This window comes from Somniosus microcephalus, chromosome 25 (genome assembly GCF_052327205.1).
Source record: "Somniosus microcephalus isolate GS21.2 chromosome 25, FLI_Smic_1.0, whole genome shotgun sequence".
Taxonomy (NCBI): domain Eukaryota; kingdom Metazoa; phylum Chordata; class Chondrichthyes; order Squaliformes; family Somniosidae; genus Somniosus; species Somniosus microcephalus.
The window spans coordinates 52325692-52347849 of NC_141011.1; the positions used below are offsets into that span (position 1 = coordinate 52325692).

Below are 22158 nucleotides of genomic sequence, written 5' to 3' on the forward strand. Positions count from 1 at the left end.
GGGGATAGGGTGGGATATGTGTTGGTGTAGGGGTTACGGGGATCGGGTGGGATATGTGTCGGTGCAGGCTCGATGGGCCGAAATGGCCTCTATCTGCACTGTGGGGTTTCTGTGATTTCTGTGATCTGTACGGCAAATGCAGAAACCCATCACCATGTCCTGAGTCTCCAGACCAAACTACTGAAAGATCCACAGGAGTACTTTCCCTTTGCCTAATCTGGAGAGTGCTCTCCCTCCCTGTACTGACACACCCTGTTATAAATCTCATCATCAAGAAACTACTTATGAAATAACGCTGGACAGCCAGCTGGTGGCGCTGTCCAAGGAGTATAAATACTCGGGCGTGGGCCCAGCTTGCCAGGGACATTTTGTAAGACAAGGAGCTAGTGAAGTACAACTAGACCTCCATGTTCTGAAACAAGTTGATTAAAGCCTTGCTTTATACTCAAACCAAGTGTGTAGTGAGTTTTATTACGTCACACCCCACTTACCTAAGCCCAGAGAATTTAGGCAAGAGCCAGGGCTTAGCGACCTATGCAGAGGGGCACTACTGTGGTTTAATCACCATCATCACCTCACTGATGAGCCTCAGAGAGCTCACAACATCTTATTTAAGTCTTCTGGATGAACTATTAGATGTGGAGTTACTGAGAACATGCACAGACATGCACCAATATCATAACCAAGAGCACGGCAAGAGGGGAAAAAAAAACATTTACTTTGGAAATGTAGACTTTGTACGTGGAACAAGTCCTATTAAAAATGACCAAATAATTCTGGGTGTGGTTTTTAATCCCTTCAATGTTTAAATCCTTCTTAAAGAAGCATATCATCCATGTCATTATGAACTTTCTCTTTTAGAACTGAAGAGGTAATATTTCTCACGATAATTATTTGGGGGGGGGGGGGGGCGCGAGGGGATGGCGTACAACTGGGATTTTTCTTCCCTTCCCTTTTATTCTTTCATCCCCTCCCCCATTTCCCAGCCCCCAAACTGGCCTTTTAATCTGTTCCTTTTCCTGCTTTTTCCTCAGTTCTGACCAAGGGTTTCGACCTGAAACATTGACTCTGTTTCTCTCTCCACGGATGCTGCCCTGGCCTGCTGAGTTTTTCCAGCGTTTTCTGTTGTTATTTGGGATTTTTCTTACTATTTTTTTCAATTAACAAGGCTAAATGTAGAAAAGTCTGATCAAAACAGTCTTAAGAGCTAGAATCAAAAATATATTTATCAACGTGGGGGAAAGGGTGGCTCACCTGAGGAAGCAATGCTTGCTTGCCTCACACTGGCCTCACTGGAAGAGTTGTAGCCTTCTTCTTTCGGCCCCACTTCCTCTGAATCTCGGTCATCCATGTAACTGCCATCGAGGGATCCTTGGGCGCCATCATTGTCCTCCTCATCGCTGCAGCCTTTGGGCTGCACCATGTACACCCCTTCAGGGGGGATGTATTCACCGTCACCAGTCTTTATTACCCGTTCCTCGCTGCGGTCCCCGTGCTCGTCGGTGTATTCCCCATTCACCCACTTTTCTATCGCTTCCCGCCTTTTCTTGTCCTCCTCCTCCAGCTTGTGTGTGTCACGCAGTCCGTCGGGACAGTCAGCCTCCCCTTCCTGGTCGCCCGGGTGCAGCCCATCTGCACTGTCGTTCTCTTGAAGCTTATGGTCTGGTTCAGCCTGTTCCGCCCCATAGTCGTACACGACCTGCCGACTTAACTTGGCACAGATGGCGTTCAGCTTCAGGCCACCTTTCCGCTTAGCAGCCATCTTAGATTTTCCTGAGGTCTTTTTCAGTGCATAAATTTCATTCAACTTCGGGTCAAGCCACCGTCAGGAACAGATTGGAAAGAGAGAAAAACACTATCAATATCACAGTTCAATATTCACAGCGCTAAACAAACTAACAACTGTATCTACAGTATACATAGGATTACACAGGATATACGGCCCAGAAACAGGCCATTCGGCCCAACCAGTCCATGCCAGTGTTTATGCTCCACTCGAGCCTCCTCCCGTCTTTCCTCATCTAACTCTGTCAGCGTAACCCTCTATTCCCTTCTCCCTCATATGCTTGTCCAGCCTCCCCTTAAACACATCGATACTATTCGCTTCAACCACTCCCTGTGGTAGCGAGTTCCACATTCTCACCACTCTCTGGGTAAAGAAATTTCTTCTGAATTCCCTATTGGATTTCTTGGTGACTATCTTATATTGATGGCCTCTAGTTATGCTCTTCCCCACAAGTGGAAACATTCTCTCTGTATCCACTCTATCAAAGCCTTTCATAATTTTAAAGACCTCTATTAGGTCACCCCTCAACCTTTTTTCAAGAGAAAAGAAACCCAGCCTGTTCATCCTTTCCTGACAGGCATACCCTCGCATTTCTGGTATCATCCTTGTAAATCTTCTCTGCACCCTCTCCAGTGCCTCTATATCCTTTTTATAATATGGCGACCAGAACTGTACGCAGTACTCCAAGTGTGGTCTAACCAAGGTTTGATACAGATTTAGCATAACTTCCCTACTTTTCAATTCTATTCGTCTAGAAATAAACCCTAGTGCCTGGTTTGCTTTTTTTATGGCCTTGCTAACCTGTGTCGCAACTTTTAGTGATTTGTGTATTTGTACTCCGAGATCCCTTTGTTCCTCTACCCCACGTAGACTCGCACCATCCAAGTGATAAGTGACCTCCTTATTCTTCATACCAAAATGCAATACCTCACATTTATCTGAGTTGAACTTCATTTGCCAATTATATGCCCATTCTGCAATACAGGAAACTTTGGTTTATCCGGAGGTTGTATGTCCGGAAACCTCGATCTAACGGCAGAAATCAGCAGCCGTTTTGTTAGGTTTTTTTTCTTTTTTTTTCTTCTCCTAGCATTTTTTTAAACAGTCAGTATCTGAAAAGCCTCTCTGAAGCTGTTGCTAAGCTACAGAGACGCTTCCAAGGTACGGGCCGACTGTTTACAAGCTGTTGCTAAGCAACAGTGTTTGTTGTCAGATACGGAGATGAAAACCTCCGTATCCTTCAACATTAGCGCTGGTCTGTCCGGAATTTTCATAGATCGGCATCACGCCGGTCCCGTCGGTGCCGGATATCGCGAAGTTTCCTGTACTAATATAGTAAATAGAGAACCATCTGTATCAAGCAGTTCTATATTTACCAAAGGGATATGTAGATATGTAGAAATGGGAATGTGAAACACCAAAATTAATTATCATTGAAGCTTCATAGTGATGTTGCGGTTTTGATTAAGATGAAAGTAAATCACATATAAGAAACCTGTCAGAACAACATAAAAATACAGCTGCGAGATATGGAAGTACAGAGTTGGACTTCCATTTCTCATATATAAAGGGCATCATTATGATGATGAAATGGTCTATTTATCATAGAAAATTGAACAAATGAGGACAATATTAGCTGGTGCTCTAATAACTTGAATACTGGCTTCCATTCATCCATATTCTAGTCTATCTTATATAGAGTCAGAACGGCACAGAAGGAGGCCATTTGGCCCATCAAGTCCGTGCCGGCTCTCTGTAGAGCAATCCAGTCAGTCCCATTCCCCCGCTCTCTCCCTGTAGCCCTGCAAGTTTATTTCCCTCAAGTGCCTATCCAGTCTCCCCTTGAAAACATTGAGTGTCTCCGCTTCCACCACTTCCGTCAGTGGAAGCGGAGTCTTTAAAACTACTGTATGACCCTGAGTATGCAGAGTTGGGGGAAGGGAACAATTACTTTGGTGCAATTGTGGTTATGTATTAGTCTGGCCAGTTTTTTAAATTAGTTCATGGGATGTGGGCGTCGCTGGCAAGGCCAGCATTTATTGCCCATCCCTAATTGCCCTCGAGAAGGTGGTGGTGAGCCGCCTTCTTGAACCGCTGCAGTCCGTGTGGTGAAGGTGCTCCCACAGTGCTGTTTGGGAGGCAGTTCCAGGATTTTGACCCAGCGACGATGAAGGAATGGTCACTATATTTCCAAGCTAAGATGGTGTGTGACTTGGAGGGGAACTTGCAGGTGGTGGTGTTCCCAGCTAATTCAGATGGTAAAGACACTGTAGCATCATCTGCTTTGTGGAGACAATCACATTCAACCCTACTGGCCAGCAGCAATACAGGGAGGAGATTGCTCTGGTTGCTTTGTGCAATGGCATTATTGTGTATGTGAAACCCACACATGCAAAGAAGATGTTTCTGCTGTGTCTACCCATAGCATACTCTTCCACCATGGGCTAGTAAGTAATGCAAACCAGACCAATTTGTATTTTGTGTGGCACTAATGGTGAATGTTCACAATACCTGTAGCACCATGGTGCATTGGCAATAGTACAGATTTAATTATCTTATTTACTCCCAAAGTGACCTATGTCAAGATTCCTAACAACCTTTAAGCCAATTTCTAGGTGATAGGCGAGATTGGTGCAGGTTGACTAGCCTTTGATCATTTATCCGTTCCCACCCCCTGGCTCTGGAGAAGTGCTTTGGCTCCACAATTTCCAGTTTTATTCATAAACAAACTTTTTTGGCACCAAATGGATCTGGTCCATTTACTTCCCTCTCCGCCTCTCTTTCCTCCTTCAAGACGCTCCTTAAAACCTCTCTTTTTGACCAGGCTTTTGGTCACCTGTCCTAATGTCTCCTCCTTTGGCTCGGTGTCGGTTCTTGTCTGATTACGCTCCTGTGAAGCGCCGCGGGACGTTTTGCTACTTTAAAGGCGCCGTATAAAATGCAGGTTGCTGTCGGTTCTCGATGGGACAAGAGACTTTGAAGACAACTGCCACAGCTATAAAAAGAAATGTTAAAAAAAAAAAATGGAGAAAGAACCAAAGGAAGGGCCCTTTGTTTAAACGATGCTGTCGGGTGGCCATTGCTCTGTGGTACTCGATTCAAAATGGCTGCTATGTTTGGAGACCATCATCTCTGCCCATTAACATATTCAAATGGCATTGATAAACAATGCAATGCTAGTGTTTGTAAACACAGCCCAGCATCATGGGGGATGTGTGGGGGCTTTATTCTGCTGAGCTGGCGATCATCCTATCACAATAGCAAAATACTGCGGATGCTGGAAATCTGAAATAACAACAGAAAATGCTGGAAGCACTCAGCAGGCCGGGCAGCATCCGTGGAGAGAGAAACAGAGTCAACGTTTCAGGTCTGGGACCCTTCGTCAGAACTGGAACAGGTTAGAGATGTAGCAGGGTTTAAGCAGGTGCAGAGACAGGGAGAGGGGGAGGGGAGGGGAGGGAGGAACATCCTGTGCTAGGGTAGGAGGTAGGAGAGATTAAATGTTGTCAATGGGGATGGCAGAATAATCAACAGCCACCTGAAAAATGGGGGCAGGGGTTATAGTCTGAAATTGTTGAACTCCACGTTGAGTCCAGAAGGCTATAAAGTGCCTAATCGAAAGATGAGGTGCTGTTCCTCGAGCTTACATTGAGCTTTGTTGGAACAGTGTAAGAGGCCGAGGATGGAGAGGTCAGAGTGGGAGTGGAGCGGAGAATTAAAGTGACAGGCGACCGGAAGCTCGGGGTCACCCTTACGGACTGAATGGAGGTGTTCCGCAAAGCGGTCGCCCAATCTGCGTTTGGTCTCCTCAATGTAGAGGAGACCGCATCGTGAGCTCATCCTATTAACCCATTTAAATTAGGGCCCAACTGCTTCAACCTGCTCCATATATCGATGTGGAAAACCACAATTAGAATTGGGCTTTGCTCTGATGCTATTCTGTCAATAACCCAACATAGAATTCTTCCGTGGCATCCCTGGTAATAGGAGCCTGGCTCAGAGTCCTCACAACACCCACTGTGAACAGGGGGCCTCTCTTCGGTACAGTGCCCTGCGCCTTTTGTGTTTTGTTCTAACCTCTCAATGTGAATAGGCAAAAAATAAACTGAAACTGATAATCTTTTGCTAAAATAATCCAGCTATAATTAACAGCTCTGAACTCCGAGCCACACAACACGTGCGAGCACCCACTCACAGAGAACAACAGCCATAAGCAGTTAACCAAGCATTTAAAACATTTCAGTAAGGTTAGTTAATAGGCAGAGACAACAAGTTTTTTAAATTATAAAATGAAATAAAAGCAGCTGTTGGGAAATACAATTGCACGGTAATAGTTGCTGCGAACACCATTAACCATTTATAATCCAGTAACAAGAGTAGCTCTTTATAACCGCTCCCGGAGTATCCAAGGACATTTTACTTTTTTTTTTGAACAGAATGGCACAAAAGGTGAGCCCGGTGCGGAGATCATGTATTTCGCCACGGAGAGCGAGGGGAATGTTCGACGGTGAGTTGCCCAAGGCGTTCCGAGAGGGAGAGGCCCAAGAGCTAGTGGACCGCTCGTCCTCTTCGCCAAGGAGCGATGCATGATGGGAAACAATGAATAAACCAGTGGCTGAAAATAAATTTATGGTGAAAGCATTTTTTTTTAATATAGTATTTGCAACAGTTGACCATCAACACAAGACAGTCTTTGGGGGGAAAAAATACAAGGAAATCTGCCGCCCTTACCCGGTCTGGCCTATATGTGACTCTAGACCCACAGAAATGTGGTTGACTCTTAACTGCCCTCGGAAATGGCCTAGCAAGCCACTTATTCAAGAAGTGGATTCAGCACCACATTCTCGAGGGCAACTAGGAATGGGCAATAAATGCCGGCCTTGCCGGCGACGCCCACATCCCATGAATGAGTTTTTTAAAAAGCTGTTGCGTTGGGTTGGCACACTATCCCTTCACCGTGCATTTGAATCCAGGCCAGACGAATGATTGAAAGTTTCCTCAGTCTGTAAGGGTCATAGAGAAAGTAAGATTGGCCATCTTTTAGCAGGCATGGGCCCACAGCACAAAAGTGCTCTCAATGTGGCACGAGCTGGCATTCTCACTTAGAGAAGCAACAAGGATGACTGGTGTGAGAAATGGTAATGCCAGACTGGTGCAATAGGGGGCGCTCTTCTGGGTTTCAGGCATGTTGTTAGGCCGAGTAGAGAGAACTTTACTCTGCATCCCATCCATAAGAACATAAGAATTAAGAGCAGGAGTCGGCCATACGGCCCCTCGAGCCTGCTCCGCCATTCAACAAGATCATGGCTGATCATCGACCTCAACTCCACTTTCCCGCCCGATCTCCATATCCCTCGATTGCCTAGAGTCCAAAAATCTATCGATCTCTGTCTTGAATATACTCAAAGACTCAGCATCCACAGCCCTCTGGGGCAGAGAATTCCAAAGATTCACAACCCTCTGAGTGAAGAAATTCCTCCTCATCTCAGTCTTAAATGGCCTACCCCTTATCCTGAGACTATGCCCCCTAGTTCTAGACACTCCAGCCAGGGGAAACAACCTCTCAGTATCTACCCTGTCAATCCCCTTCAGAACCTTGTATGTTTCAATGAGATCACCTCTCATTCTTCTAAACTCCAGAGAGTATCGGCCCATGCTATACCTGACCTGGCCATGCTTGATGCTGACACTGGCTGCCTGAAATGAAGAGCTATTGTGATGAACATGCTGCTTAAAGGATCTGAAAGGTTTCAGTTTGCAGCAGCACTGTTATTAAGGCTCTGCATAAGTTGGAAGGTTGTCCACAAAGGTTTAATAACCATGGTATCACACACTATGCCTTTTAGCATTCTCTTTATAAAAAGAGAGAATATGTTTGTGGATTTACAGTGGGTTGGCATTCCAATTACATTGGAGATCATGAAGTATCTTAATGGGAACATAATGGAAATGTTTCCCCACTTGTTGTATAAAGAGGGTGTTTTATATGGTTTTTCTATTACTGAGAGAGCTATAACAATATATCTTACAACAGAGGTTAGAAACATAGTAAAATAGGAGCAGGAGTCGGCCATTCGGCCCTTCGAGCCTGCTCCGTCATTCAATATGATCGTGGCTGATCCTCTATCTCAATACCATATTCCCGCTCTCTCCCCATACCCCTTGATGCCTTTTGTGTCTAGATATCTATCTATCTCCTTAAATATATTCAGTGACTTGGCCTCTACAGCCTCCTGGGGTAGAGAATTCCACAGGTTCACCACCCTCTGAGTGAAGAAATTTCTCCTCATCTCAGTCCTAAATGTCCTACCCTGTATTTTGAAACTGTGACCCCTCGTTCTAGACCCCCAGCCAGGGGAAACATCCTCCCTGCATCCAGTCTGTCTAGCCCTGTCACAATTTTATACGTTTCCACGAGATCCCCTCTCATTCTTCTAAACTCCAGTGAATACAGGCCTAGTCGACCCTCATACGATGGGTTGGGGTATCAGTCTTCCCCGGTGAGGGGTTGCTTGATATTTATTTGTATTTTGATCTTGAAGTATTCCTGACATTGCTCCCAAGTCGAAGACCGCTGTGCAAACAATTGATTCAGTAAAGTTGTAATTTTTTTGGCCGTCACGTTAAGGCTTAGTAGGGGTCACAGCCTACAGGACAGTCATTCGGAAAAATCATCTGGAAAAAAAAAACCTGCGAGGAAGTGGAAGACATAAATTTTAAAGTATTTTCACAGAAGCCTCAGAAGGAAGATTGAGGTCAGTTGGGCGTAACTGCAAAGGTCATTTCTGTTTACAACGCACAGTATTTCAACCTCTAACTACTGATTTCCTTTGTAGGAAATGGTTGCAAGAATCTGTTCTTTCAATTGCAGTCTGGTTCCTGACTATTTATATACATTCATAAACACTCGTTTAATAGGCATTCTGCAGGAAATTGAAAAACAGAATATATAGAGGATAATACTTGGTTGCTAAGGTAATCTGACTTTTATTTCAGGAGCAAGGAGCACCATATATCCAGGTCTCTCTCCTCCGTGCACTGACAGCCCTATTATGGTGACCAACTGTGCATTATTCATGTTATCTAATATAAGTAATGAAAACTGAAAGAAAAAAAAGGGGTAAAAGTCAAAAAAAAGAATTACACAGAAGGCCAGCAAGCCAGCTCTCAGCAATAGCAGCAATGGTTTTGAAGGGCATTGAAAATGTCAGTCTAATCATTCAGATATCCTCTTCACCCACTGTACCCAGAATTGTATATAGAAAGCAGGGTTTTGATCACGGTGAGCAGGAGGATGTGGTGTTTTATAATAGGGGTGTTACCAAGAAAGTTTGATGGGGAGAGTGTGACAGGGGAAGTGTTACAGGAAGTAAGTGTGACACGTATGTGCTACATGCAAGGCCTGTATTATCGACGTACATACGCAAATACACATAAAATATATACTTGTAGATCTCCTGTGGCATTGCTTATGAGGTCATCAGGGGTCAAGAGCCTGGTAGTGAAGTTTAGTTATGTGGGGATCAGGCGGGAAAGTGGAGTTGAGGTGGGAGATCAGCCATGATCTTACTGAATGGTGGAGTAGGCTCGAGGGGCCAAATGGCCGACTCCTGCTCCTATCTTCTATGTTTCTATGATCTTCCTGAATGGTGGAGCATGCTCGATGGGCTGAATGGCCGACTCCTGCTCCCATTTCTTATGTTCTTATAAGATGGAGCTATGCTTAACCTGGTTCATTCCTTTAAACCTACTGAGCAGCAACTCTATGGAGGAACATCCCAAGTTGAAATTGGCACCAATTGTTGAGGGACACTTCAGTAGATTGGCAGCGAACACCAGGTCCTGTCCTTGGGGAGCAGGCAGGTTATTAAGGTCAGGAAAAAAACAGATACAAATGAATGGCTTTCTCTTTTGTACACTTTTGACGTATGAATTGTGAAGTATGACCAATACTTGTTGAATGTAAGACACACATTTGTTTCTACATATATCTCCCTGGAGTTATTTCATTAATGGGGAAGGCCCATAACTCACCAGCCTCACGGGGGAGTCTACGATAATCTCGCTACCCAGAGGAGCGAGAACTCACACTAAAAAAAATATATAATCTTGGCTAAGTGTAAATTATTGCTCGACAGTTAGTTGGCAGGCACACAGTGTGTTCTGGAGTGTACTGGAAGAGCACCTCAGATTCCAGGGAACCTTCTGTCTCAGTCGACTAAGTGGGTTCATTCAGTGACATTGGCGAGTTCCAGCTGTCCTTTCAATTGAGCAAGCTAGTGGGGAATCTGGAAAATAATCTGTTCATTAGGGACCCATCTTATTGATATCTAGGGGCCGATAGTGTGATCTTGGTGAACTGGCACTGGGGCTGTTGGTCATTAGGTGTTGGTCACACCTCCGCCAAGATGGCCTTGCATGATAATGCAAGGTAGACTCCTTTCCAAAAAAAGATGTTGGCACTCCTGGTGCCTAGTACACAAGGCACTTCGAGCACTGGGGGTGGTGGGGACTGGCATTGCAGGCATCAGAGCTGCCAACTGCCCTGGAGCATTGCAATTCCTTCTCCGTTTTATTGCGCCAATTCCCTATCGAAAGATAGGCCACTGTGGGTCTCGATAAAGCGGGAGGGAGGGGAGGTTAAGTGCGGTCGTCTGTATAAGGAGAGGGCACCCAGAATTGAAGATTTAAACTTTTTCAACACCCGTTCCAAATGGGCCTTGACGAGTCTTGCACACAGTTGCTGCGCAGGCCTTTAGTAACCTCAGACACAGGCTGACAGCACTGTGGCTCACTAGGCACCTCAGGCATGGGACAGACCTCAAGCCCCATGTGCTCGATAAAATGGATACTCGCAATCATATTATCAGACCTCGAATCGCTCTCATCTCTACGTGCAGCTTCTGCAAGACAAAGGATATTGTTTGTACTGATTAAGTTCTACGGTATTTTCTGTAGAAAAAAAATGAAACCTATCCAATTTTGTTCCTTTGGCTCTTAAACATCTGTCCATGGTTCTCGGACATCTTCCTTACCCACCTGAGGACCTTCAATACCTCGCCAACTACCTATGGTTCTTGAACACTCTGCTCACCGGCCCACGCTTCTTCCCAACTCTGCTCACCGGCCCACGCTTCTTCCCAACTCTGCTCAACCAACCATGCTTCTTCCCAACTCTGCTCACCGGCCCACGCTTCTTCCCAACTCTGCTCACGCTTCTTCCCAACTCTGCTCACGCTTCTTCCCAACTCTGCTCACCGGCCCATGCTTCTTCTGAACTCTGCTCACCGGCCCACGCTTCTTCCCAACTCTGCTCACCCAACCATGCTTCTTCCCAACTCTGCTCACCGGCCCACGCTTCTTCCCAACTCTGCTCACCTGCCCACGCTTCTTCCCAACTCTGCTCACCTGCCCATGCTTCTTCCCAACTCTGTTCACCTGCCCACACTTCTTCCCAACTCTGCTCACCTGCCCACGCTTCTTCCCAACTCTGCTCACCTGCCCACGCTTCTTCCCAACTCTGCTCACCCAACCATGGATTTTTGCTGATCTACACGCCCTGTTAGTGATTCTAAGTCAGCCACCTCGTAAGAAACGAGATAAGCGACAAGCAGGATGCTATGTACAGTCTACAAAGTTTCAAGGGCGGATGGTACGGTGTATCACCAACAGCAATTTGCGGCCTGAGCGAGAACACCGAGTTGATCTTATCGGGACAGAGTGCAGCAGCTTTAGCCAGAGTCTGCTTTGAGCGAGGAGTTGCAATTTGAGGCGACAGTGTCTGACGGCAGTGCTGGCTCAGTATCCTGCAAACTGGTAATAATTTCAGCTTGTGTGTGTTTGATGGCGATCTCTCCTACTGGTGTGGAAATGATTGGATCTGAGCTCTGTTCATGTGACTCTGTATCAGTGTTGCTAACCCTGATTAAGATGTTTGCATTAATTCCCAAAACGCACCTTTTTTTTTTTGCGCACCAACAGCTCTGATCCTCTAATTAAAAACTTCTCGCCTTGACGACTGATCACTTTGAGCCAATCTAATTGGCTGCTCGGATGCATATAAATATATATATATATAAAAAAACTCCCACCTTTGAAACAGGCACCAAGAAGACAAGGCAACCCAATCCCAGGACATGGCAACCGACAAGACTCGACTTCCTGTGCTGTTCAATGGGAAGCGGGGCTCATTAAAACTCTACACGTGTGTTGTGCACTCTGGAGAGCTCAGCGCAATTCAACAGGAGGAATCATTAGTGGCACCCAGGAGCTGCTCTTCACTCCCTTCTGTTGAAATGACTGGGAGGCCGAGCCTCAGCATGTCATGGCATTGGGAACATGATGTCACCCAGCTCTGGGACAGCCTAGCCAGAGTTTCTTGGTTTTTGGTTCGCTGATATCCCTTTCTCATTCCCTCCCCCTCTCCACTAGTGTCTCAGAGAGAGAGAGAGAGAGAGAGAGAGAGAGACAGAGACCCCACCCAAAAAATCGTTGTGCCCCACTCCCCGATGACAGCTAACTGACACAGCATCATAGAACAGCCTAGCACAGAGAGAGGGCGCTCGGCCCATCGAGTCTGCGCCGCCAATAAGGGAGTTGGCCATTTAGGACCGAGATGAGGAGAAATTTCTTCACTCAGAGGGTGGTGAATCTTTGGAATTCTCTACCCCCCGGACAGGGCAACCGACAAGACTTGACTTCCTGTGCCGTTCAATGGGAAGTGGATGCTGAGTCTTTGAGTATAGTCAAGTCAGAGATCGATAGATGTTTGGATATTAAGGGAATTAAGGTATATGGGGATAGTGTAGGAAAGTGGAGTTGAGGTCGAAGATCAGCAATGATCTTACTGAATGGTGGAGCAGGCTCGAGGGGCCAAATGGCCGACTCCTGCTCCTATTTCTTACGTTCTTTCGAAGAGCAATCCAGTCAGTCCCACTCCCGCACTCCTTCCCCATACCCCTGCCGTTTTTTCTCCTTCAAGTATTTGCAGCTCCCTCCTTCAGCTTGTTGCTTTCCCCTCCTTCAGTCAAATTATCCCATTTGTATTTATTTCTCATTGCTTTGTTGTTTTGACACTTTTAACATCAGAATAACTTGATACGCAAAACCGACTGACTAACAGGCACGACCTCCACAAGTGAAGAGGGAGAATGTCGAGGCTGGGGTCTGGGTGCGAGCCTCTGGTTTGCCTTCCCTTTCTTATCTTGTTCTCCTCTTTCCTCTCCCCTCCTTGTCGTTCTGCATTTCCTGTCCAAGATGGTGGACCGATTATCTGCCTCTGAACTTTGCCCGGGAGGGAGCTCCTTTCCTCAGCTTGTTGCTTTCCCAACTTCAGTCAAATGATTCACTTGTATTTATTTCTCATTGCTTTGGTGTTTTGATCATTTTAACATCAGAATGACTTTATACGCGACCGAAATAGCTCCCTCGGTGATACCTCAGGGACTTTTCCAATTACTGAGAAACAAATTTTTGGGTCTTAACTGTGTGCACTGGGTCACAATTATGTGAATTGTTACAGTTGTAAAAGGGTTAAAAATCCCCCAAAATTACCTCCTCCCACCGTCAAAAATAACCTTATTAAGCCACTACTTGTAGTGGGACAGTGACAGACTTGGTATTCGGAGACCTCAAATTCAATGCAACCTCAACCACTACTGGTAGCACTCAAGCCTTTAAAAAAAATGCGTTTATGGGATGTGGGCGTCGCTGGCAAGGCCGGCATTTATTGCCCATCCCTAATTGCCCTCGAGAAGGTGGTGGTGAGCCGCCTTCTTGAACCGCTGCAGTCCGTGTGGTGAAGTAAGACTTGCGTTTCTATAGCATTATTCGAAGGCCATCAGGGGAGTTATCCCCGGTGTCCTGGGGCCAATATTTATCCCGCAGCTAACATCACTAAAACGGATTGTCTGGTCATTATCTCATTGCTGTTTGTGGGAGCTTGCTCTGCGCAAATTGGCTACAGCATTTCTTACATTACAACAGTGATTACACTTCAAAAGTACTTAATTGGCTGTAAAGCGCTTTGGGACGCCCCGAGGGCGTGAAAGGCGCTATAGAAATGCCAGTCTTTTCTTTCTTTAAAATATTTAATACCTTTGAGCTTGCATTTATATAGCACTTTATTAGGTTTCTCCGAAATGCCTCAAGGGGCTTCAAATTACATCGGAATGCAGTGACTGTGTTATGTAGGCAGGTGTGGCAGCCATTGTGTACATAGCAAAATGCCACGAACTGCAATGATATGAATGACCAATTAATCTACTTTCTGTTGGTGTTGAGGGAGAAATGTTGGCCAGGGCACTGAAAGAACTCCCTGCTTTTCAATGAGATTTTTAATCTAAATCTGAAGCATTGGAAGGATGTCACCTCTTAACAATGCAGCGTCCCATCATTACTGCTTTGGAGTGTCTGCCTAGATTAAGTACTTGAGCGGGGCTTGAACCCAGAACCTCCTGACATAGAGGTGAGGGTGCTACCACTGACCTAATCTGATCAGCAGGAACCCTGGCCAAATTTTCATTTTTGGTAGCTCGGGACACCAAGGTCAGTTGTCGTCCCCGACCACCACGCTTGCTAAGGTCAGCCAATTGAGCGAAAACCAGGGGTAAAACCTGTGACCTTTCTGTTCTGTATGCCCAGGCAGAGAGGACCTGCGGGAAGGAGGGAGGAGGACAGTAGGAGTATGTTTGTGTGTGTGTGTGCTAGGCCGATGTAGCAGAGCCTGGTCTCCAATCGTCTTGGATCCCCTTGCCATTGGACCAAGACCTTGCTCTGTCAAGCCCGTGTGGTAGCTGGTGTGCAACGGCCACCCCACGTTAAAAGAATTCACACCCAGGCATCTTCCACCCTTTAAAATGAAGTTCAGGACTTGGAACGTCAGGACCCTCATGGACAACCCCAATAGCGACAGACCGGAATGCCGTACTGCAACCACCGTCTGCCCCACCTGTGACAGAGATTGTAGGTCCCACATTGGACTCATCAGTCACCTGAGAACTCATTTTTAGTGTTGAAGCAAGTCATCCTCGGTTCCGAGGGACTGCCTAAGAAGAAGAAGAAGGTGCTCCCACAGTGCTGTTAGGGAGGGAGTTCCAGGATTTTGACCCAGTGACGATGAAGGAACGGCCGATATATTTCCAAGTCAGGATGGTGTGTGACTTGGAGGGGAACTTGGAGGTGGTGGTGTTCCCATGCGCCTGCTGCCCTTGTCCTTCTAGGTGGAAGAGGTCGCGGGTTTGGGAGGTGCTGCTGAAGAAGCCTCTGAGTCAGACGGTTTTGGGTTCAAGTCCCACTCCAGACCCTTGAACACAAAATCTCGGCTGACACTCTCAGTGCCAGTGCTGAGGGAGCGCTGCACTGTCGGAAGTGCCGTCTTTTGGATGAGACGTTAAACCGAGGCCCCGTCTACTCTCTCATGTGGATGTAAAATATCCCACAGACACTATTTTGAATAAGAGCAGGGGAGTCCTGACCAATATTTATCCCTCAACCAATATCACTAAAACAGATTATCTGGTCGTTATCTCATTGCTGTTTGCGGGAGCTTGCTGTGCACAAATTGGCTGCCGCGTTTCCCACATTACAACAGTGACTACACTTCAAAAAGTACTTCATTGGCTGCAAAGCGCTTTGGCTTGTCCTGAGGTTGTGAAAGGTGCTATAGAAATGCAAGTTCTTTCTTTACGTGACCTCAGTTGGCGGTCGTGATTCACCAGGTTCCTGGTTGATCCCTTGGAATGAACACTTTGCACTGGACAGCCTTCCATCTCGGAAGGCCGGGACGTTTGAAAGGGGCAGGGGGGAATCACAACCTGCGGATGGACGTGATCCTCGGACTGGCCGTGGAGAAAAACCCACGCTCGAGCTCTCCCGCCCCCCTGCCGTGACGTCAGCAGCCTGGCAGTGGATAGGCCGCACCAGCGCCCTAACTGGGAGAATTAGAGATGCATTTTATTTTAATTTTCGACTACAAACCCGTGTGTAGAAGGCTGATTAAAAATGTTACAAACTATAGTTTAATAAGCAGAAGAGACCAAAAAAAAGATGAATCTCTTTTGTGTGTGTGTGTGTGTGTGTGTGTGAGCTGAGACAGGGCCGGATATGTTTTATTATTAGATTAAATGCACTTTTAATTGCTTTTGCTCTGCAGCCTGTGACCTTGAGGACACTGCCTGCTGTCTTTCTGTTGACCTTCGGAGGGCTGTTGGGGGGAGGGAGAGAGAGAGAGAGAGAGAGAGAGAGGGGGGGGAGGGAGGGAGAGAGAGGGGGAGAGAGGGAGGGAAAGAGAGAGAGAGAGAGAGAGAGGGAAAAAGAGAGAAAGAGGGAGGGAGAGAAAGGGGGAGAGAAAGAGAAAGGGAGGGAGGGAAGGAGAGAGGGAGGGAGGGAGGGAGGCTACACCACAATCTCAGGCAGCAGCTCCCTGAACGAAATTCCTTCACAGGGCAAAGATTACTTCGGTGCACGGGCGTCAGGCTGGGCAGTAAACGGTTTCGACACCGGCTTCTCCCTCGCAGCTTGCGAAACTGGCTTCTCTCGGCCGTCTCGCAAAACCTCGGCCCAAAAATCATATTCTGCCCCTTCCTAATGGGGGAATCTTATCAATTAGCCGCGGAAAAGGGCACTGGATCACACGGCGCAGTTTGATTCGCAGCGTCGGCTGCAGAAGCTGATAGATTGCAACCTTGTTTGCTTGATGTAACTACAAAAACGTCCTTCAGAGGTTAAACACAGTGGGGAAATTGCACATACTTCTTGCATTGGCAGCACATATTGACCCACAATGTACAGCTTTGCACTACTGGTAAAACTCCTACCTATCAACTTCTTTATTTATAGGCCTGTTTCCTATTTAATCCTCATCGAGGTGCTTCTCACTCCTTTTCCAACCTCCAACCTGCTCCCTCCCCCCACGGTGAAGGAGGGGGAGGGACTCCCAAAGGCTGCAAAAAGCCCTAAAGTATCTCAACGCCAAGGGGAGTGCAGGCTCGGGAAGGCCTACACACGAGAATAAAATGGTTAGCCTCCCACTCCCCACCATGGACCACCCCACCTAGTGGCCTAGCAGAGGAGTGCGAGAGGTCAAGGGCTGTGCAATGTTCAGGATTAAAGCTGGCACCTCTCAGCTAAGGCTCGGAGACTTTGGCCATCTGTCTCCGCTCCCCCCCCCCCCCACACCCCGAACCCCGAAGCTTAATTCAGTTCGAGAAATGAAGCCAAACTGCAGATGTCTTAGCCTCTAAAAGAGGCTGCTTTTCTAAAGAGAAAAGCTGCCGCATTTCACAGTGAATCAAGGTGTCGGCCTTCGTATCGTTAGCGGAGGACGGGGCAGGGGGTGGCCGACAGACAGCGCAGTCGCAGAATGATCTGCGGGGCAGTTTATACCGAACCCGCCGGTCGGGAAACAGATCGTATCGGGTGCAACGCTGGTTTTTTACACCCCCGCCTTGATTTTACTCTCCATTCAAACCCGTGGGATTCCTGCCCCGCGAGTTAGGTTAAAGTGTCCCTCCCCCCCACCCCCACCGCTGGTCTCTAAAGTTCAGGCACACGATTACTGTAACGAAGCATTTCCTGTAGCTCAATCCCTTTCAGATAAAGGGGCAACGGGCGGCTTGCACTGCTGGGTCTGAATAATTTTGATCAGTGGCTGTGCGAAATGAAAGGAATGTGTTTTTCACATTAACATACATTAATAGGGCCCTCAACAACAACAACAACTTGTATTTATATAGCGACTTTAACATAGTAAAACGTCCCAAGGCCCTTCACGGGAGCGATTATCAAACTAAATCAGATACCGAGCCACATAAGGAGATATTAGGGCAGGTGACCAAAAGCTTGGTCGGTTTCGAGGAGCGACTTAAAAAAAAGAAAAAAACTGGAAAGATTTGCATTTATATAGCGCCTTTCAGGGCCACCGGACATCCCAAAGCACTTTACAGCCAATTAAGTACTTTTGAAGTGTAGTCACTGTTGTAATGTAGGGAAAAAAGGAGGAAAGAGAGGTAGCGAGGCGGAGCGGTTTAGGGAGGGAATTCCAGAGCTTAGGGCCTCGGCAACAGAAGGCACGGCCACCAATGGTTGAGCGATTGAAATCGGGGATGCTCAAGAGGGCAGAATTAGAGGAGCGCAGAGATCTCGGCGGGGTTGTGGGGCTGGAGGAGATGACAGAGATGGGGAGGGGCGAGAGCCATGGAGGGATTTGATAACAAGGATTATCATCAACAGCTTGGGTTATCTCAGTCCTCGCCTTTTCTTTTCGGAACCGTCCTCCGGTGCTGCGCCGCCTGCCGGTGCTCCTCGTGTGCCCTGATGCTGACACAACTAGCCAACTGGCTGAGATGTCCATGGGGGGACCAAAGCGGTCACTGCTCCGCCAAGACACTCGCTGTTCTCTGAGGAGCCTCTTCCTTTCTCTCGTGCCCGTCCTTCCGATGAGGCTCCTGTTCCTCCTCCGCAGATTCCTGCCCTTCTGCCGAAGTTGTTAAAACTGCAGCTTGAATTCAAAAACTTTTTAGAATTTTTTGGGACGGAAGTGGTTGCTGGCTCAACTCTCCCACTTCGAAATCAAACGCTTTAGAGCTGCGAATAATCACCAGCCTGATTGTTCAAAATAGATAACTTGCAAACAGGAGCGCAAGCTCACGTTATTGGGCCAGCATCTCTCGCAGTCCTGGTGCCAGCTCGAGGGAGCACATGTTCATTTATATTCTGGAGGCAACACCGTATAAAGTTGATCTTGACCCCACTGAATGCGCCCCCATTTATAGAAACTGCAAGGCGGCATCAATACCAGGCTGGCCTCCAACAACCCCTGTCTTCAGGAGGGAGCTGGACCTGTTCATGACTGGGGCAGAGACTGCACCACGGAGAAGGTAAGTGTCCTTATAGATAATGCTTGGTCTGTGAGATCTCCTGGACTGGTTGTGATCTCCTGAGGGGGTTAGAGAGGAATTTTCCAGAGAATGTTTTCCTTTATTGGCCCTGGGTTTTTTCTCTGTTGTTTTTTTTTGCCTTTTGGATGTCTGCGGGAGGGAGGGAGGGTGTTTAGTCCTGATGCTCCGGCCATCATGGTGGATGGGGCAGGCTGGATGAGCCAACTGGTCTGTTCCTGCCCATCAATTTTGTTCGTTTGGAGCTTTTGAATCAGCTCATCTTATTCGTGTACAAGTCGGCTTAGTGTCGGTGATGACACGCTCTGCCTTTTAGCAGCTCGATGCACTTTTGAACTTACTCTAGTCAGCTGTGGCTCAGTGGGTAGCACACTTGCCTCTGAATCAGAAGGTTGTGGGGTCAAGTCCCACCAGAGGCTTGAGCACAAAAATCCAGACAGACACTCCAGTGCAGTGCTGAGGGAGTGCTGCACTGTCGGAGGTGCCGTCTTTCAGATGAGACGTTAAACCGAGGCCCGTTGCTCTCTCAGGTGAATGTAAAAGATCCCATGGCACTATTTCGAAGAAGAGCAGGGGAGTTATCCCCGGTGTCCTGGCCAATATTTATCCCTCAACCAACATACCAAAAACAGATTATCTGGTCATTATCACATTGCTGTTTGTGGGAGCTTGCTGTGCGCAAATTGGCTGCCGTGTTTCCTACATTACAACAGTGACTCCACTTCAAAATAACTACTTCATTGGCTGTAAAGCGCTTTGAGAGGTCTGGTGGTCATGAAAGGCGCTATATAAATGCAAGACTTTCTTTTCTTTCTTTCTAGCTCATACGAGACTTTTGGAGGCACTGGGATGGAAGAAGCCTCACGTGCACAGTCCATTTGCCGCTCCCCAGCTTTGTCGGACACGTGTGGCGTTGGTCATCTGCGCAAGTGGCGGTTTAGAATAAAATGCATTTCGCGCTAGCTCTTTGAAGACCACTCGTGGCCGACTGGGCAGACGGGGTGGATTTTTCCCACGGCCGCTGGCCGAGCGAGCCTGCCCACAATGGGCATCGTCCGAGGTGCTCGTCCGCATTGCACGGGCAATCCGCTTGCATCTTCGGAGCAGCCTGCTTATCGGAACAGGGAGGGCGAAATCCGGCAGCTCCATCGCAGAGTTCAGCCGGTCCATGGAAGTTAAAGGGGGGGTGGTGAGGGGACAGGAAGGCAATCCCGGGGGAGGGCTGGGCTGCCAAGGGTCGGGTGTTAAGGACGGCTGGTTAGGCAGTTTAAACACCAAGCACCTTATTCATGCTTCAGATACGACTATTTTGAACTGTACTGAATGTTATGCAGGTAAATACAGCCACCATTCTGCACATAGCAAGACCCCACAAATAACAATGAAACAAATGACCAGATAATCTGTTTTTAGGTGTTGGTTAAGGGAAGAATATTGACACGGGGGAGAACTCACTGCTTTTCTATGGGATCTTTAACTATCTACCTGGAGAACCAGACCAGGCAGATGGGTCCCTCGGCTTAACATCTCCAAAAGACAGCACCTCCGGCAGTGCAGCACTCCCTCAGCACTGCACTGAAGTGTCAGCCCAGATTCGTTATACTCAAGTCTCATGGAGTAGGACTTGAACCCACAAACTTTCTGACATCGAGAGGTGAGGGTGCTGCCCACTGAGCCACTGGCAGACCCAGAAATGAAATGGAGGAAAAAGTATATTTCAATAATTGAGGAGTTACAAACAGCACATGGCCATGTTCACAGAACAGAACTGAGCTGAAACTCTTAAGCTGGCAGACATCTGCCTTAAATAGGAAACCTTCTTTTAACGTGCCATCTGTTCTCCAGGCTATGTGTATCTAACGATTTGTGCGAGGGGAAATTCATAAACTTTATTGATTAAACATTTTTTTTTCGCTGTGGGGAATTATTTTATTTTTTTTCCAAACCACTCAAGAGAATTTTCTGAATGAAAAACTCCCCGAGTGTCATCACAGTGACCATCTGTAAAAGAATCCGCCTGAAATGGAATGCCGCAAACACGCAATTAAAAATTTAAAAACAACTTTCATGTGCAGAGCGCAGCGAGGGAGCGTTACAGACTGAATGGCTCTTCAGGGCTGTGAGCATGACAGTTGCAATAGCCAAGGTGGCTTTGAAGAGGGGACTGGGTGTCGGTATTGTAACAATACACAGATGGCTGACTTGAAACTTGTCATGCTTTTTCGCCCCCCCCTCCTCCCCCCTCCCCTAATAACGTTCAGTTGTGTCAAGCATTTTCACACAGTCTGCAACGTACTTTAAACACATACTCCGCAACCCAATGCTAGCGGGAAAATTGTGAATTTCCCCCCGCCCCCCCATGCCAGATTTAATTTACACACTGTATGCGTATATATAGGCCAACAAAAAACAAGGGCCAGGGTTCTTTTTAAAACACATACCCTAATGGGGCGGGGGGGGGGGGGGGGTGGCATTCGAGCTAAGCCTTATTAGTGTCAGGTCTGATCAGGGAGGATGCAGCCTGATGCATACAGGTTTAACAAGACAGTTGTCCTCAGGCCCAGTGTACTGAGTAAAGGGCAGTGGCGCTGGTGGTTAAGGGCAGGAAGAATTCACCAGCCCATGGACCTGCAAGGCTGTTCCCATAGAAACAAAGATTTCAATCAACAGAAAAAAGAAGAAACAGCCGATAAGCAGTTCATCCTGGGCCGGCAGTGCAAGCTGCAACTATTCCCCATGTCCTCCCTCATGCACTCGCAGATATAAACAGCATCCAGTTCCACTTCTGCCATGATCATCGCTTTCATTTATTCCCGCCGTGACGGTCTGCTTAGAACGGCTGTATTGTGACGCAATCTTCTTCGACAACTGGGTTTTCCCGACAGAAGATTTGAGTCTGAATGATTCCTGAAGGTTAGCTGGTCAGTATGGAGTGGACAGCCTGTCCACACGGGCTGTAAGCTGGTGTGGGTGCAAACCCCTTCTTTTTCAAGTTTATCCTCTCTGCCTTCCCTTTTCCTTCTCCGCACTGTGTGGGTGACACGGCAGCCAGATAATTTACTCCCAGGCCTCTGACAATCCTGCCCCGAGGCGTGGTAGGTGAATTCCCCAAATTTCTCTGCCTTTGCTCAGGACTGCTCTACCAAGGTATGGCACACATCAGGGTAATTGTGGGCAGCGCTCCATAGTGCCCTACGCTGGTGCTCCAACATACTGCTGCCGCCATGTTGCACCCCAGGAGCTTCTCTTAAAAGCAAGAACAAGCATTTATCCAGGTCCTTATCACATCCTTAGGACATCCCAAAGCACTTTACAACCAATGAATTAGTCACTACTGTTATGTAAGCAGACATGGCATTCAATTTGCACACTGCAAGGTCTAACAAACAGCAAATCAACAAATAATCTGTTTCTGGTTAGTGTCGGTTGAGAAAGGCTTTCCAGGACATCGGGAGAAAGTCCTGCTCTCCTTCGATC

General features: G+C 47.3%; 1 protein-coding gene across 11 annotated transcripts in view; it reads right to left on the reverse strand.

The window, feature by feature from the left end:
- casz1 (castor zinc finger 1) overlaps positions 1 to 22158 on the reverse strand; it is a 400652-nt gene that overhangs the window by 134348 nt on the left and 244146 nt on the right. For all 11 annotated transcript variants that reach the window (XM_085967449.1, XM_085967451.1, XM_085967446.1 and 8 more), the window contains one exon: positions 1255 to 1807. In XM_085967449.1, the coding sequence (XP_085823575.1) occupies positions 1255 to 1762 (508 nt within the window). In that variant the 5' untranslated portion in view covers positions 1763 to 1807. Of the gene's footprint in view, positions 1 to 1254; positions 1808 to 22158 lie in introns of those variants that run through there.